We start from the raw sequence: 17,044 nt of genomic DNA on the forward strand, positions 1-17,044 counted from the left end.
CTGCTGCATTGTGTAAAAAGGCATAGGTCTGTCAGTTGTGAGAGATAATTTATTTGTAATCCTCTGGTATTGGCATGATCCTTAAGGGTTTCAAAGCCTTTTTTGTTAGCTGTCCTACTATTTCATAAAGATGTGATCCTTGTTAAAGATGATGAATTTCTAACAGGAAGATTATGCAGAAAGCAGAGACTTCTTTCCTGTTGGTATTTAATATCACTTTTTCTGGCCTAATAGTGATGATTTGTAAGCAATGCTAAGACCTAAATTTTATCCTTTCCTGTGGACTTAGCCAAATCATAGGTGAAGCTAAGTTCTGCTTTCCAGTAGAGCTGGTGAAATGAAAGGGAACAATTAATATAGAGCTACCTTAACAATCTCCATGTACCTCTTGCAGAGTAATGAACAATACAGGCTGGCTGTGTTTCCTCCCTGCAATACATTCCCTTGCATATCCCTTACACTGTAGACTGTCAAAGTCACAAAAGCAATGCTATCTGAAATTCTTCATTCAGAAAGAATCTCTCTCTGGTTTTAAAACCAATTTGTACTGCTAGAGCTTTTTTGGGAGGGCCAAAGATTGAACCCACTGTATATAGGGCCTGTGAATTGACATTTACTCAGTCTGCTGAATACCTTGTTAAGCTTTTATCCTTTCATTGATGATAAGATAGAGAGTACACAAGTAGAATTAAAAGAAGAGATTCTGGATGGGCATGCTAGTCATCTCTGCGCTTCTTAGGCAGTTCTCCTACAACTTGCTGTAAAAAATGCTAGTGAAAGAATACATCTATTGTTTATGAGAAATATTCAGATGTTTATTAGTGTTTGGGGTTTTTTTTTTAAATAAAGTTTCTCCCTCTTTTAAAATTGTTCAATTGTTTGTGGTTTTCTTTGTTTTTTTCTTTTTTTTTTTTCTTTGAAGCCAAGCGACTCATGTTCTTTGATTCCTCAGTATAGATTAATTCTTGATACGATTTTGCTTAAATATTAAATGTTTTCATTACAGGCTTGGGAAGATAAGCTGTGTTTAATGCAAGATATTCTAGATAGCTGGTTAAAATGTCAGGCAACATGGTTGTATTTGGAACCAATTTTTAGTTCAGAAGACATTATAGCTCAAATGCCTGAAGAGGGCAGAAAGTTTGGGGTTGTGGATACATACTGGAAGGACATTATGGCACAAGTGGTAAGTGCTTGCATTTAATAAATTGTGTATTTTTATGCACATCTGGTAACAATGATTATTACTATCATGACGATATACTAGCTTTTCTGGAGTTAGATATTTGTATTTAAGTCACAAGAAGGTATAATACGGAGTGGAAAATCCTTTACTAAAGCCCACCAAAATCTAGTCTTGCAGTAGAAGTGGTAGAATATGTCATTATTGCTTTGAGATTTCTGTAAAGGCTGGATATTGCAGGATGAATTAGAGCTCGTAACATTTTAATTCTAAATTTTCTGGCTTTTGTATGGTTAAATGATCAGAATTAGGTAGAAAGATGAATGATTTGTGCTTTCAGAATCTGCTTCAGAGTTCACTGACAATCTGTAGAAAGCCTGCTCTGGATACAGTTAGATTTTGGATTAGGCTTTTAAGGCTTACACATTATTAGAGCAACTGAATGGCTTGTTTCGCATATGGTTGTTCTCTAATATGTGGTGGCATGGTGTTGGGGTTTAACCCCAGTCGGCAACTAAGCACCACACAGCTGCTCACTCACCCTTTCCCCCCCCTCACCCCGCCCCATGGGATGGGGGAGAGAATCGGAAGAGCAAAGGTAAGAAAACTCATAGGTTGAGATAAGAACAGTTTAATACTTGAAATAAAATAATAATAATAATAAATTGTAATGGAAAGTAAAACAACGAGAGAGAGAGAGAAATAAAAGCCGGGGGGGGGAAGTGATGCAACTGCTCACCCCACCCGCCATGATGGCCAGTCAGTCCCCGATCAGCGATCACCGCCCCCTGGCCAACTCCCCCCAGTTTATATGCTGTGCATGACATCATATGGTATGGAATATCCCTTTGGCCAGTTTGGGTCAGCTGTCCTGGTTATACTCCCTCCCAGCTTCTTGTGCACCTGGCAGAGCATGGGAAGCTGAAAAGTCCTTGGCTAGTGTAAGCGCTGCTTAGCAACAGCTAAAGCATCAGTGTGTTATCAATGTTATTCTCATGCTAAATCCAAAACACAGCACTGTACCAGCTACTAGGAAGAAAATTACCCCAGCCGAAACCAGGACACATGTTGATAATATGTTGATAATGTTGATAACACACCGATGTTTTAGTTGTTGCTCAGTAGTGCTTACACTAGCCAAGGACTTTTCAGCTTCCCATGCTCCACCGACTGAGAAGGCTGGAGGTGCACAAGAAGCTGGGAGGGGGCACAGCCAGGACAGCTGACCCCAACTGGCCAAAGGGCTATTCCATACCATGGGACGTCATGCTCAGTGCATAAACTAGGGGAAAATCTGGCCGGGGGGGCCGCTGCTCGGGGACTGGCTGGGCATTGGTTGGTGGGTGGTGAGCAGTTGCATTGTGCATCACTTGCTTTGTATATTCTCCTTCCTCCTTCCTCCTCCTCCTCCTTCCTCCTCCTTCTTTATTATTATTATTATTATTATTATCATATTATTATTATTATCATTTTATTTCAATTATTAAACTGTTCTTACCTCAACCTAAGAGTTTTCTCACTTTTACTCTTCCGATTCTCTGCCCCATCCCATTATTCAAAACTTTGGTGAATACATACTGAGATGGTAGCATGTCAGGATAAGATAATGGGGTTAGTAAGTGCAATTGGGTGTCCCGTTCACTTCCCTATAACGAAGAAAATGGGTAAGAAGCCAGATACTTAGTGGTAGTGTGAGTGTGAGCTGAGATGTTTGTCAAAAACCTTGGGAGTGTGTGATTGTGTGATAAAGATGTTGAAATAATCAGTGTAACAAAATAGAAGTTGAGACCTGTCTAACAGCTCAGACTGTGAATGATGAAGCTTGTTCTGAAAGAGGTGTATCTTTTCAAGTTAGGAGGAATGTTATCAGAAAGAAAAACCGCAACCTAGATGGCAAGAACAGAGAATAATTGTTATGTACTGTGGCTCTGTTTGACAGAATTTATTTGTGAATGGAAAAAAATGTAGCAAGCCCAGACACAGGAGCAAGTGCCAAAGATTTTAATTCCTGTGGATATTTCCTTGTTGCATTATTGTCTGTAAAGTTCAAACTGGTAAAACTGACAGTCTGAAAAAGCAGAATGATCAAATAATACATACATATTTAATAACATGAAGGCACACTACAGAGAAGAATATCTAGCTTTTTAGTCTCCTGCAATATATGTGATTGATGATAACAATTTTAATGTACAAACATATTGCAACTTTTAGCAGTTTTTGCCGTGTATTTGTTTTTATAAAGGTGAAAGACACAAACGTACTTGTAGCAACTGAACAACCCATGATGTTAGACAGACTTCAGGAAGCAAATACTCTCTTAGAAGACATTCAGAAAGGATTGAATACTTACTTGGAGAAGAAAAGATTATTTTTCCCAAGGTAAATTAATTAAACAGGCCTAAGTTAGAGACAAAAAGCCGTATGTAAGCTTTTTCAAACCATTTCTGCTGAACTGAAAAGTCTCATTTTATAAACACATGTGGGACAGTCCCATGCAACAAAAAGTGAAAACTTGTTGTTTTCTCTAGGCATCATTCATTTTCTTCAGTTCCAGTTAAATTTGCAATGCCAGGGACAGGCAGAGGTGGGGAGGCAAAATCCGTCTAGCACAGTGTAAACTTATGGTTAGAAACACATTATCACTTACAGGGCATTTTTGAAGGAACTTGCTACCTTCCCATGGCTGATTTGCAATTATGTCTCTGCCCTACCCTCTTCAGTTGTGCAGAGGTGTGTGATACATAGGAGTTACAGAATCCTGTTCCTCATAATCATATATGTTTTTACAAGTTCTTTATTGGCTGTAAAGATATATCTAGTCTTCCCTGCGTGAGTTTGAGAACCCTTCTTTCTTCCTCTGTGTAAAAGGATGGTCATATTGAAATTCTGAAAAAAACAGATGTGATGAGTTTTATAATGTTAAAAATTGCTTAAGAAAAGGGATTTGAGACAATAATTTCCTCTCTGTTACACTAGTGTCCTAAGCAACAATAAACCCAATTCAATTTGTCTTGCATATAGTAGATTATTAATGACTGTTTTCATGTTGGGAAAGTGCACGTTCATTAATTGTATTTTTCTAACAGGTTCTTTTTCCTGTCTAATGATGAGCTGCTTGAAATACTGTCCGAAACAAAGGATCCCCTTCGAGTACAACCACATTTAAAGAAGTGTTTTGAAGGAATTGCTAAACTGGAGTTCACAGAAGATCTGGAGATCATAGGCATGATCAGTTCAGAGAAAGAAATTGTTCCTTTCATAGATAAAATCTATCCCGCAAATGCAAAAGTAATTTTTTTTTTTTTTTTTTTTTTACTATACGATATTAAATTAATACTTTGCCGAAAGCGTATGTTTTTTGGGGAATGAGGTTTAAAACATTTGGGATCAGATCATGAAAGGTGTTTAGGAAGTGAGAGTGCAGACTGGTACTCTAGAACAAAAAGGATTTCCTACAAAAAGGAGTAAGACATACAACTCTGGGTAAATTCCTCTAGGCACTTTTGTGCAGTTTTATGCACCTACTACTTTTAAGATGTAGATAGATAGATAATACATAGATATACACACACACACACACACACATATATATAAAACCTAAGCTCTCTATATACATTTGTATATAACATTGCACAGCATGGCTGAAACAGAGAGGGATGAGGGAAAAGATGGAATGACTGGCAGTGGAGAGTCAGAGCATTAGTTCGAAAGGGGGCTGAGTAGAAATAGTAGCACCTAGGCAAGTAAAGAAACAGTCTGCCTTCTTTGCACACAAGGTCCTACCAGGGCAAGAGTACTGTTTGAATACTGTTTTATTAGGCTTATTAGACCTGCATTATTCAGTGGCTGTAGAAAGCAGGAGAGGAGCAGGGCCGGTGTAGAGAATGGCAGGAAGACAAAGGAAAGGCATAATCGATCTTAAACTGCAGGATCTCTGTTACTCTACTCCCACTCTACTAATGCCTCCCATTGGTATAAGCAAGGAGTAACTCACGCTGTTTTGGCTGTTGCTAAAACTAGTAGTGATTTCACAATAAAAATTGAACGTTAAGGTATAATGGTACACTGTGAATATAAGATAATTACAAGATTGTTTAAATTAAAATTAGGTCAGCACCATTCCACTGTTGTGGTCTTCAAGTTTGTAAGTTTTGAAAAGTATCTCAATTCCAGCTTTTTCTGCTATTCTGAATGTGAAGGTATGGAGCTGAATTGCTGTATGGTAACCAAAAAGAGATGAAAGGTGAGGCATGTTGTGAGTTACAGATACCCTTTTTCCCTTAATCCTCCAGGAACAAAACATATCCTGACCATGGAAGCTGTGATCTGCATTTTTTGTTTATACTTATCTGAAACATATCCAGCTGTTTCTTCAGCTGGATTGTCTTTAGAGTTAGCTTGATTTACCTGCCTTCTGACAGTGTTAAACTGCAGTAGTGGCTGTCAGAATTCAGGAAATTTCGACCTTTTTTTCTCCTATATACCACATCTAGATCAGAAGAAAGCATATTTAAGCCTAACACATTTCAAAGAATTTGCCTTTTAAGAGGAATATAATCAGGAAATGTGTATTGACTCTTAACTGTTTTTCTTGTTTGAAGGGCATGGTAGAAAAATGGCTTTTGCAAGTAGAGGAAATGATGCTGGCCAGTGTAAGACAAGTTCTTCAAGATGGCATAAGAGGATATATCAAGGTAATTGTTCCTGAATTATAGTATAAAATAGATTTCACAAGCAACTGTACATCAACAGGTTGCTCAAATTCTTAACCAAGGAAACATGTTTGAAGCTAAGTGGAATCCAGCTCTCCTTGTTCAGTAGTACCAGTTTGAAGTTTTAACTCTGAATTTCTTGAAGAAAAAGTATCAAAGCTTTCCATGCTGATTCTAATTTATTTACAGCATGAGACAAAAGAAATTTGGGGAAAGTAATTGTCATTAGTGCCATAATCTAATGTGTTTATATGCCTTTCTTTGTCTGGAATGAATCTTTTTGTTTAAGGTTCCTCGAAAAACGTGGGTACTTCAGTGGCCTGGACAGGTGGTTATTTGCGTTTCATCCATTTACTGGACAGAAGAAGTGTCTGAGGCTATAAGGAAAGGAACTTTATTAGAAAGATTTTCTTCTACCTTTCTATTAATTAATCAGAGTTTAGTGCTTAGTAATAAAAAGCTCCTTCTAGCAAAGAAGATCCTCAGTCAACAACATATTACAGTTTACTCATGCAGTGTGCTTTATTTTCTGTCTATTCCCTTTTTTCTTGTGTCTTAGCAGGGGCTTGTTCTCATTTACTTTGATGTGTATCAGGAGAAGTCCCACTGAGGGGAATTGAATTACTTTTTTTTACAAGTGGTACTGGTGTAAATAAAAGTACCAAACAAGATGTGATAGACTGTTGTTAAGCACTATGTATTTTTATTTCTAACTCCTGTCTTTACATGTGAAGCCCCAGGAAAATGTCCAGGCAGAAATCTCTCCTTACAGAATGGCGCAGTTATTTTTCTGGTTATTGCTAGATTCTCCTGGTGATAAAGGTGCAGGAGCCAAGTTTGTTATTTCATACAAGAGACTTTCCTTATGTGTTTGTAGTGCCTCTGTCATCACAACGGTTTTAAGTATCACTTCATTGAGGCTAATCAAACACATGCTCAAGTAATGGAAATAATTTCTGATTAATTCAATGAGCTTTTGTCTGATCCTAACTGAGCTAGGTGGATGAGGATTTATTTGGGGATTAATTCTGTCAACAGAGTGTTTGGGCTGCTTTTTAAATGTGGAAATAGTAAAGTTTTAATAAACTTTACACCAAATACTAAATTTTAATGTTAGCTCTTTGTTTCTGTATCCTTCCTGAATACGTTAGATTTAACTTGCCCGTGTTGTTTAATACCAGTTGAAGATCTTACTCCACATATCCAGTCAGAACGGTCAGAACTGAAAATTTTTATTGCTTTCAAAGAAAATATCCTGAACAATCCATAGGTTAAGAAAAAGGAGAAAGAATAACAGAACAGTGAATCACAGAATATAAGGGACCTCTGGACATCATGTAGTCCAACCCCTGTTTAAACAGGGCCAACTAAACCAGGTTGCTAATGGACTTGCTCCAGTATGCCTATGTCTGTCTTCTGTGGGGGAGCTGAAAACTGGCACAGCACTCCAGATGTGGTGTCAGCAGTGCTGACTAGAGGGGAAGGATCACCTCCCTTGACCGGCTGGTAATGTTCTTCCTAATGCAGCCAAGGATGCTGTTGCTCTTCTTTGCCTCAAGGGCACATTGATGGCTTATGTTCAGCTTGGTGTCCACCAGTATCCAGGTTCTGTTCTGCAGAGCTGCTTTCCAGCTGGTTGGCCACCAGGGTGTACTGGCACACGAGGTTATTCCTCCCCAGATACAGGACTTTCCCCTTTGTTGAATTGCACGAGGTTCCTGTCTGCCTATTTCTCCAGTCTGTTGAGGTCCCTCTGAATGGCAGCACACCCATCTATCTGGTCCATCAACCACTCCTCCCAGTTTTGTGTCATCTGCAGACTAGCTGAGGGTGCACTCTGTCCTGTTGTCTAGGTCATTAATGAAAACTTCATTAATCTTTCATTTCATTAAACTTTCTCATTATTAAATGAGAAAATAATTTAAAATGTTTATAGTAAAGTTAGGAGAATCTTAGATTTCTATTAATTTTATTAATTTGCAATTTACTACTAATTTACAGAAGGAATCTAATCCAAGTTTACCCAACAGAGAGAATCGGCTCATCTCCTATTGTAGGATTTTGTCATTTCTATTAGGAAGAAAGAGGAGACTTCTGCTTACGCTATTTTCAGGCCATAAAGCTTTTTGAAGTGTTCATAGTAAAATAAAATACCAGTATATGAATGTTTGTGTAGTGCCAGGACTTCCATTGTTATGTTTTGCTGGAAGGGTTGTCTCCAATGACTGCACCCATGGGACCTTAAGGACTGCTAGCTACAGCATTATGTTAATGCCTGTGTTCTGCTCCTGTGACAGGATTTCTTGGAGAAGAGCAATCTACAAATTGGGGACATTGTTGAGTTAGTGAGAGGAAAGCTGTCCAGTGGAGCCCGGCTGACACTTGGAGCTCTTACTGTCATTGATGTGCATGGTAAATGTGCAGTTTCTGGTACTCTTGTTCCATCTGGGGCAGTGCTGCTATCATTAGTTGGGTGAAATATTCGAAAGAGGCAGCTAAAATGCTTTCTCTAACTTTAAACAACCTTTACAGAGTTATTGCACAGTGTCTTTGGGCAAATGGAGATTGCTCAGTCCTGCACAACTATCTCCCATCTACTTAGAACAGGCACTGGAATCTAAATTAAGCTGATTCCCTATGCAAAACAGATGCAGATTCCTTTCTAACATGAAAGCCAGCCTACTACTCTAAATGTTGATTTACTCTTACATAGCTATAAGTAAATGTTAGTTTACTTATACATTATTTTAAGTAAACTAACATAGTAGAAGTGTTTAGATTTTTCAAATAATCTGTCTCTTACTCTGCAGCTCGTGATGTGGTTGCAAAACTGGTTGAAGACAAAGTCACAGATCTGCATGACTTCCAGTGGATTTCTCAGCTGAGATACTACTGGGAAGAGAAGGATGTAATAGTGCGAATGATTACAACAGAAGCCAAATATGGTTATGAGTATCTGGGCAATTCTCTACGTCTGGTTATAACCCCACTAACAGATCGATGTTATAGGTAAAGCCATGTTGTCTATGAATAATGTTTTCATTTTTTGGATTGATCTATATTTACTTTCATTTGTAATAGTTAATAATAGCAGGAACCTCAGCAGCTAAGATTTTCTTGTGCGTTTTGGAGGCAAATCTTATATATCTTCTTTGCCCAAATATGGTAAAATATGTACAATATATAGGTTTCTACACCAGTAGAGTAATAGTCTCTGTTGTATCCAAGAACGTGTTTCTGAATAAAGCTGGCAGCTCATGGTACTGGAACTGTAAAGAACTCTACAGTAGCACTGGTCAATTAATTTCTTGAAATAAGACATACAGGTCGGGTATGCCTGCCTGTAAAATAAATGAGGTAATTATAGAGCCCTTCACAGATGTTTGGATGCAGTTAACTTCCTGTTCCTCCACTTGCTTGCAAGAGGTTGAAATGGAAATACTTCATCCCCCAAGGTTGAAGTATTCAAGGGCATTTGGTATTTCATTTCTGGTGAACCTTAGAGACACAGGTCATCTCAGCAGGTAATTTTAGATCTAAGATTTAAAGAACTTTCTTTATAGTATCTCCAGGCAAATATATAGTGAGGATGTAAAGATTTTACTTCAGCTCTGAGCTGTGAACCCACCATCGTGTAGAAGACACTTGCAGTAAAGTGCCTATGTTAATGCCTATGCTGGCAAATGCTTAATCTTCTGGCATTCACAGTGGTGTTGAGAGAGCCATGTGGCTGGTGCATTAGCTGTAAACTGAGGTTGTTGTCATTAGCATTAGCTCAACCTAAACTAAGACTATGCAGTCAGCTGTGCCAGATGTAGTTTCAGTGCAAGCGATGAGCAAGCGGACTCTATTCAGCACAACTTAAGAACTGCTTTTGGTGGCAAAGCCTTTGAATGAGGCTTTTGTAAAATAATCAGATCACTCCAGTGTTAACAGGGATCTCATTTTGAGTATGAAAATCACTTGGAGAGCAATGTGATTCCCAGGTTTATGAAACAACCTTTATGCTTTCTCAGCCATTTCTAAAGATTGACTTCATTTATAAAGCCAGCTTCAAGTTCTTGTCATGAGGAGTGCTACTTGATGAAAATGTGTGTTTTTGCAAACTGTGCCATTTTGCTTATGGCACTGTGCATTTGCTTGTGTAATTGAGGATATACAGGGTGGATGCAAGTAATAAAAAGCCTTGACATTCCTTGTAGGTCAGGTGGGTGAATGTGAGCTTCCACAATTGGGAATTGGTTATGAGACAATACTGGTTTTTAGGGCAAACTGCAAAGTCAGTAGAGAACAAGTAAATAATTTCCAGGGGAACCTGTATAGGAAAATACTTATCCATCCCTTCAGAAACAATCTGCTTTTAAAGATTACTATTTCTAATGCCTGTGTTCTTGTTTATGTAGGACATTAATGGGTGCCTTGAAATTAAATCTTGGTGGTGCTCCAGAAGGACCTGCTGGGACTGGCAAAACAGAAACAACAAAAGATCTAGCAAAAGCACTAGCTAAGCAGGTACCAAAATACAAACTTTTTTCTTTGTATTGTTTACGTTTGGATATGTAGATATTTCTTGAAATGCCATTCTTAAGCAAGTACTGCTTGTTCTGTATCTATACTTTATTCACAGAAATAGTTGGTAAGAAGCACACATTTAGGACTATGTCTATACGGCATCCTAGTGTTGTGATCCAAAATTAGCAATAATAATCCCTTCCCATTTTAGATGCTAAGAATTTTATAGTGGACTTTGTGTTAATACTGAGAGATGTTCTCTCTGTGTTTTTGTTGTAGTGTGTGGTCTTTAATTGCTCCGATGGTCTCGATTACAAGGCAATGGGCAAGTTCTTTAAGGGGCTGGCACAGTCTGGTGCATGGTCCTGCTTTGATGAGTTCAATAGAATTGAGGTAACGTTTTAACTCAGACAAATAAAATGATAAAGCTTTAATTTAAGACACAAGAAGTTTTCAGTTTAGATATGAGAGCATTATTGCCAATATTTTACTTTTATTTGTGGTATAGCCTCTTTTGTTTCAATAATCACTGACACAGAAATAGGTACTCAGCTGCCTGCTGTAGGAGCACATGCCTACCTGTGCTGTGTTGCAGAAGTCTTGTGTTCTGGGTTATTTTAGCTGAAAAAATTGTTCCTGTGCAATTTCCTCTTTTGTATGTGACACTCATTTGTTGGCAAAGAACTGTCCTTCTCTTCTTGAGAAATCAAGCTACAGCTGTGGGGCTGTGTTTATCCATGTTCAGCACAAGACAGACAAATCCCAGTGGAGGAATTCCTGTGATGACTAGCTGAGTGTCACTAACTGAGTGACCTGGTTAACTAGCTGTGTAACCAGACACATCTAATCCCCTCCTTGGTCTTACTCTGATTTTTTTTTTTTTTTTAATTGGTAACTAATGACTTTGGATAAGTTTTATTGTTATTTTGATGGAGTTAGATTTAAGTAAGTACTAGTAAATGCGGAAATTCCATGAAGATCTATTTTGTATGTTTTAGTAGCCTTAACACCTTAATTTCTCCATTTGTCTGCTGTAACTTGGTTTTTAATGAATTCAGGTGTTAGCATTCTCATTTTCCAATGTTCTGTTACCTTGATACTTTAAAGCACTGAAGATTGGCCCTAGACTGCCTTACCCATTCTTTACATTTACCCTCAGTTTGGGACATTGAGTGAATCAGTCTTTCTGAAGAGCCTAAATTCTTTTATGTCGTCTGAGGTGAAAGGGAAGTGCTTTTGGAGGCCTCCAGAGGGAGTTCCTGTCCATTTAACTTAGATGTCTACATTCAGGCAGATGGTATTTCCCTTTGGAGGCTTTTAGAAGCCTCTGTTGATCTGTCTACATTGGTCAAATAGGGAATAGTGGCACTAACTTTCAGAGGATCACTTCAGTAGACAGCTAATATTTAGGCTTAGTTATCAGACACAGGGTGATTTTTACCTGGAGGAATGCAAATATAGCCATCAAAATACATAAATAAAAACATTTTATATTGTCTCCAAGTGTCTTACGTTTTCCAATCTGTTCTGTCTGTATTAGGTTGAAGTACTATCTGTAGTTGCCCAACAAATACTTAGCATACAGCAAGCTATTATTCGCAAACTCAAAACATTCATCTTTGAAGGGACAGAGATATCTCTTAATCCTGCTTGTGCTGTGTTTATCACAATGAATCCTGGGTATGCTGGACGGGCAGAGCTGCCTGATAATCTGAAGGTAAATCTAGAATCCTGATTTCTTGTAGAAATTAAACAGAATTTGCAACTTATGGTCTATTGTAATAAGAAAAGGAAGGCAGCAATCAAATAGTACACTGATAACCCATTCAAGTGTATTCTGCTGTGCTTTTTGCTAAGCTTTCGTAAGTGTTTAGGATTGTACTAAATGCACAGATGAAAGGTCTCAGTCTAATCATGCTAATACCCGTTCACAGCTTTAACTGTGCTCTCTCTAAGTGGAAATTCTCATGGTTTACAATGGCTTAGCTATCCAAATCCCAATTTAAATTTATTATAACGTTGCAAGTTGCTGAGACACTGCAGAGAGACTGATATGGTCCTAGTTCTTTTCCTAGCTTTGCCACAATTTTTTGCATGACCTTTTACAAGACATTAACCACACCATGTGCTAGTTTGTCTATTATGAAAGTGAGATGAATGACACCTCCTTCTTCCTCTATTAATAGTTCTTTAGGATTGTGACTCTTTCTAAACATTTGTTCCTACAGTGCTTAGCACAGACGCTTTGAACCTCTTGATAAGATCACAGTTCTAGTAACAATTCTAATGCAATCTCATAGATTTCAGATGATTTCTAAAGTCATGAAAATGGAATACAGAGTATAGAAGTTAATGAATTTATGGAGAGGTACTATTCTTACAAAACAAGCGCAAGTTATTACGATATTCCATAGTCTAAGTTATATCTTACATTTTTTCTTACAGGCACTGTTCCGAACAGTTGCCATGATGGTTCCAGATTATGCTTTGATTGGAGAAATCTCACTTTATTCAATGGGATTTTTGGACTCTCGGAGGTAAGATGTGCTGAATTTTCCACCTCAGTTGAGTCTGATATACCTCATTCCTCTCTAAGGTTTGAGGCATATAATTCTGGAAGGCTGTCCATGTTCTGTTTCTCCAGAAAGTACTTTTTAATCTCCTGCTTTGTCATCAATTCTCATTTACCACCTCATGTTGACAGATATGCACCTCTACACAGGATCATTTGGAAAATGTATCATAATATCAAACAGAATTCCTAAATGGCGCACACATTCTCTGGCGTGGCATAATCTACAGTTTTGCTTCCTAGGTGTTTTGAGCCATCTTATCAGCTGATATATCTGATAATCACTACAGTTACTTTGTGTATATAAGTACTTAAATTATTTTCTTTGCATGGTGAGATGTTTTCCTTCTACATGTGATATTTTAATATCCACAGTCTTGCCCAGAAAATTGTTGCCACTTACCGTTTGTGCTCTGAGCAGCTGTCATCTCAGCATCACTATGATTATGGAATGCGTGCTGTTAAATCTGTACTGACAGCAGCAGGAAACTTAAAACTGAAGTACCCAACTGAAAATGAAAGCATATTGTTACTTCGGGCTTTGCTGGATGTTAACTTGGCCAAATTCTTGGCACAGGACGTGCCATTGTTTCAGGTAAGCTATCAGACCAGTGTGTTTAAGTTTTGTGATGATGAGGTCTGTTATAAGAACCTACAGAAACAGGTCATTATCTTAATTTAGAACAGTTTGATCTAGATGCTGCCATATTAGTGTAGAGTTATTTCAGTCCACTGGTCTGGATGCACTCTTTGGTTCCATTAGTATTATTTTGAAAAACAAACTTTCAGTGGTGCCTTTTAAGTTATTCTATAAAATGTTTTATAAGATATCTTGCTAAAAGTCACTTTGTGCTGTTTCATTCATGGAAACCATTCTTTGAAGTTTGCATTCTGGCTTTGTGCTGCAAAAGAGATGTGGACAACTAAATTACGGTCAATTAGAAATTTGAAGTCAGAATGAAAACGATGAAGTTTCTGTTTGCATGCTGCTTTAATAGAAAATAAAGACTATGTTAAGCTACAAAGCAATCAATATTAAAGACCTAAAAGCTAGGGTACAAGCACACACAGAGTCATTGCTCTGAAATTTCAGAACACATACCCTTCTATTTAATCACTGAAATTCTTTCAACCACTTTCACATCCTTTCCTGTAATACTTTTTGGGGCAAATTTGCAGAAGGTTAAGCTTCCTTTTACAATATCGGTGTGTGTATGAAAAGTGCAGACGCTTGTTTCTGTCTCACGCATACAGAACACTTTCATGGCTACAGTTTGCCTAGAAGTTTAGTTTTGTCCAGCTGAGGACAATTCCTCTTAAGCCCCTGTTATCTGTATGAATATTGTTTTACTTGTAGATTTTTATGCTTTGGGGATTTTCCCTTTTTGTAATCAGTGTTTAAATAGTATTCTATTCTGTCTTTCCTTAACAGGGCATCATATCTGACCTGTTTCCTGGAGTGGTTCTTCCTACACCAGACTATGACCTGTTTGTCAAGGCACTAACTGAAAATATAAAAAAAATGGATCTTCAACCAGTTCCATGGTTCATTGGAAAAATTATTCAGGTTTATTTTCACATACTTACTTCTGGGGAAGAAAAGCGTGAGAACAGAAACACTCTTCATTCACTGTCTGTGTCATGAATGAATAGCTAATAGTTTCCATGATCAACTAATAGAATATTACAAACAACGTATTTTTACGGAGTAAAAATCATGGAGTAAAAGCCTGCTTTGCTCATAGTGATTTTTTAATTCAGCCAGCCTGTTAAGGGAGCCAACGTGTGCAGCCACATCGTAGGTCTTATGGTTCAGGATAGAAAATTAAACTGAATCTGTTACTAGCTGAGGTGGTGTAGCCTAGTGAACAGAACTCTGGACTGGGAGTCAGGCCCTGTTCCCAGTTCTGCTCACAGTATCCATGAGAAGTCTTGAAAGAGGTGACATTTCTCACTCTTGCTTATGCTTCACCTCCAGCTCTGTGTTCCCATTGTCTCCCATTTACTAGTATTAGTGACCTTTAAAGAATGCTTAACTACTTTTCTCTTGTGAGTAGTGCAGCCTAGTGACAGTGTAATGGCAAGGGCAAAATGTGTGGCCTGGGGCAGGATCATGAGGGACCCCTCCAACAGCAGTTCAGGCTTTATGGCTTATGTTCAGACTTGGCTTATGCTGCTTTACAAACCATACTTTATCTTTCATTTAAATAGGGGTAGTCTTAACTGGTTAGGAATTTAAGCTAAACCAGAAAATATCAGCCACAACCTGAGATTAAAAATAATTTTTCTTAGGGGATCTTCTTACAGGTCTATTTGAAGGTGTTCTGTTTGAAGGCTTTGACTTGAGTTCTGGCAAGATCTTGTGGGGTGACTGAAGAAGTTACCACTCTTGCAGTCCAAAGTCAGCCTCTGTGGGACCAGTCACATGACAGATCCTCAGAACTGTAGTTTCAATCCCTTTGTGTTAGCTTCATTGGTAACCATTGATTTCAGTTTAGGCTTTTACACTGGGCTGTGATCTGCAGTGTCTGCTTAGTGCACTCACACCCTGATGCTGTTACAGCTGAGGGATGACATTTAGCAAGGGGAAAGGGAGGATGTCTGGGGGCAATGACTTCTTAAATTGTATCAGTGAGAATTGCCATAATAATATGACTGCCTTCTGATTTGGGTTAACACTTTGGTCAGCCTTAATAGAGTGCAGATATTTGGCTGATATTTTGTCCTGTGCATCTGAGTGCAGGAGAGATACCTCTAGTTTCATACATATAATGCTTGCTTTTGTGCTATGTTGAAGAGTCAATCTCTTGTCACTGATACAGATATACGAAATGATGCTGGTGCGCCATGGTTTCATGATTGTTGGAGATCCTTTGAGTGGGAAGACCTGTGCGTACAAAGTGCTAGCTGGAGCCCTTGGCGATTTGTGCGCAGGTAACATTGTTCAGCCACAAACTTCTCATTAAATGAAGTTAATTCTATGACTAATGTTTTTCCTTTGCAGATATGCCCAGGTTGTTAATTGTCCTATAGTCTGCTTTCTTGACTGGAAAGTTTCTATTCACTGAACTATTTTTGTCTGGTATATTTGTCTGGAAGTATTTTTGTCTGCGTTTACTGGAATAGTAAATGTTTATGCTTTTATGAATTTTGTTAAGCATTGTATTTGTGCATAGTACCCTTGAAAAAAACCTAGCTCTTATAGGGAGATTGTAAGTAGCTCCCCAAAACATATAAAATCTATTCTGCTCTGCTTTTTTTTTTTCTCATGTGCTTTTGCACATAGGACTTTGTACTTTCCTTGTACGAGTAATGGAATTTCTTATTTACTGCTACCTAGCTGTGAAGTGTCTGTGTTTTTTTTACCTTGGGCAGCTAAAGTAGGATCCTCAGGAATCTTCTTGTTCTGTACTTCAGTTGTTGAATGAAACTAACCTATCAAATTCTCAAGCTCATCTATTTGTCTTTTTACACAGCAAAATCCATGGATGAATTTGCTGTTGAATACAAAGTTATTAATCCCAAAGCAATTACTATGGGACAGTTGTATGGCAGTTTTGATCCTGTAAGCCATGAGTGGACAGATGGAGTTCTTGCAAATGCCTTCAGGGAACAAGCATCTTCTACCACAGATGATCGGAAGTGGATTATTTTTGATGGCCCCGTGGATGCAGTTTGGATAGAGAACATGAACACTGTGCTGGATGATAATAAAAAGGTAGCCTGATTTTTGCCAGTAACCTTGTCCTTGAATATACATACTTTATTTTAGTAGTAGCAATATTGTTACCATGTTAGTCAAAGGAGGTGTGAGACTCAGGAAAGGCTGATGTGCTTAAAAGCATTGTTTTTCCCCCAATTATATGAGTGCGTTTAGTAGATTATATTAAGCTGTTACTTCTCCCTAGAAGCCTTGTCTTGCTCCTACTTTATTGAAATGACGTTGCTCACTGAGGCTTTTTTATTGACCCTTTTAGGAAACTGAAATACATAGACTCAGTTCTGTAACTGAAAACTGAACTTGCTTAAATTACTTAGTAAATAAATTAACTAAAAAAAAAA

The 17,044-nt window shown here is 38.0% G+C and overlaps 1 protein-coding gene across 1 annotated transcript in view; it reads left to right on the forward strand.

Moving 5' to 3' along the window:
- The window catches only part of DNAH3 (dynein axonemal heavy chain 3), a 72,756-nt gene that overhangs the window by 30,396 nt on the left and 25,316 nt on the right, over window positions 1–17,044 (forward strand). The window contains exons 23-37 of the mRNA XM_019472674.1: window positions 1,007–1,186; window positions 3,429–3,565; window positions 4,273–4,474; window positions 5,788–5,880; window positions 6,188–6,297; window positions 8,195–8,310; window positions 8,709–8,907; window positions 10,302–10,410; window positions 10,690–10,803; window positions 11,951–12,127; window positions 12,856–12,947; window positions 13,358–13,577; window positions 14,415–14,549; window positions 15,805–15,916; window positions 16,459–16,700. Of these exons, the coding sequence (XP_019328219.1) occupies window positions 1,007–1,186; window positions 3,429–3,565; window positions 4,273–4,474; window positions 5,788–5,880; window positions 6,188–6,297; window positions 8,195–8,310; window positions 8,709–8,907; window positions 10,302–10,410; window positions 10,690–10,803; window positions 11,951–12,127; window positions 12,856–12,947; window positions 13,358–13,577; window positions 14,415–14,549; window positions 15,805–15,916; window positions 16,459–16,700 (2,238 nt within the window). The remainder of the gene's footprint in view (window positions 1–1,006; window positions 1,187–3,428; window positions 3,566–4,272; window positions 4,475–5,787; window positions 5,881–6,187; window positions 6,298–8,194; window positions 8,311–8,708; window positions 8,908–10,301; window positions 10,411–10,689; window positions 10,804–11,950; window positions 12,128–12,855; window positions 12,948–13,357; window positions 13,578–14,414; window positions 14,550–15,804; window positions 15,917–16,458; window positions 16,701–17,044) is intronic.

The sequence above is a fragment of the Aptenodytes forsteri genome, unplaced genomic scaffold, assembly GCF_000699145.1.
Source record: "Aptenodytes forsteri isolate BGI_AS27 unplaced genomic scaffold, ASM69914v1 Scaffold84, whole genome shotgun sequence".
NCBI lineage: Eukaryota > Metazoa > Chordata > Aves > Sphenisciformes > Spheniscidae > Aptenodytes > Aptenodytes forsteri.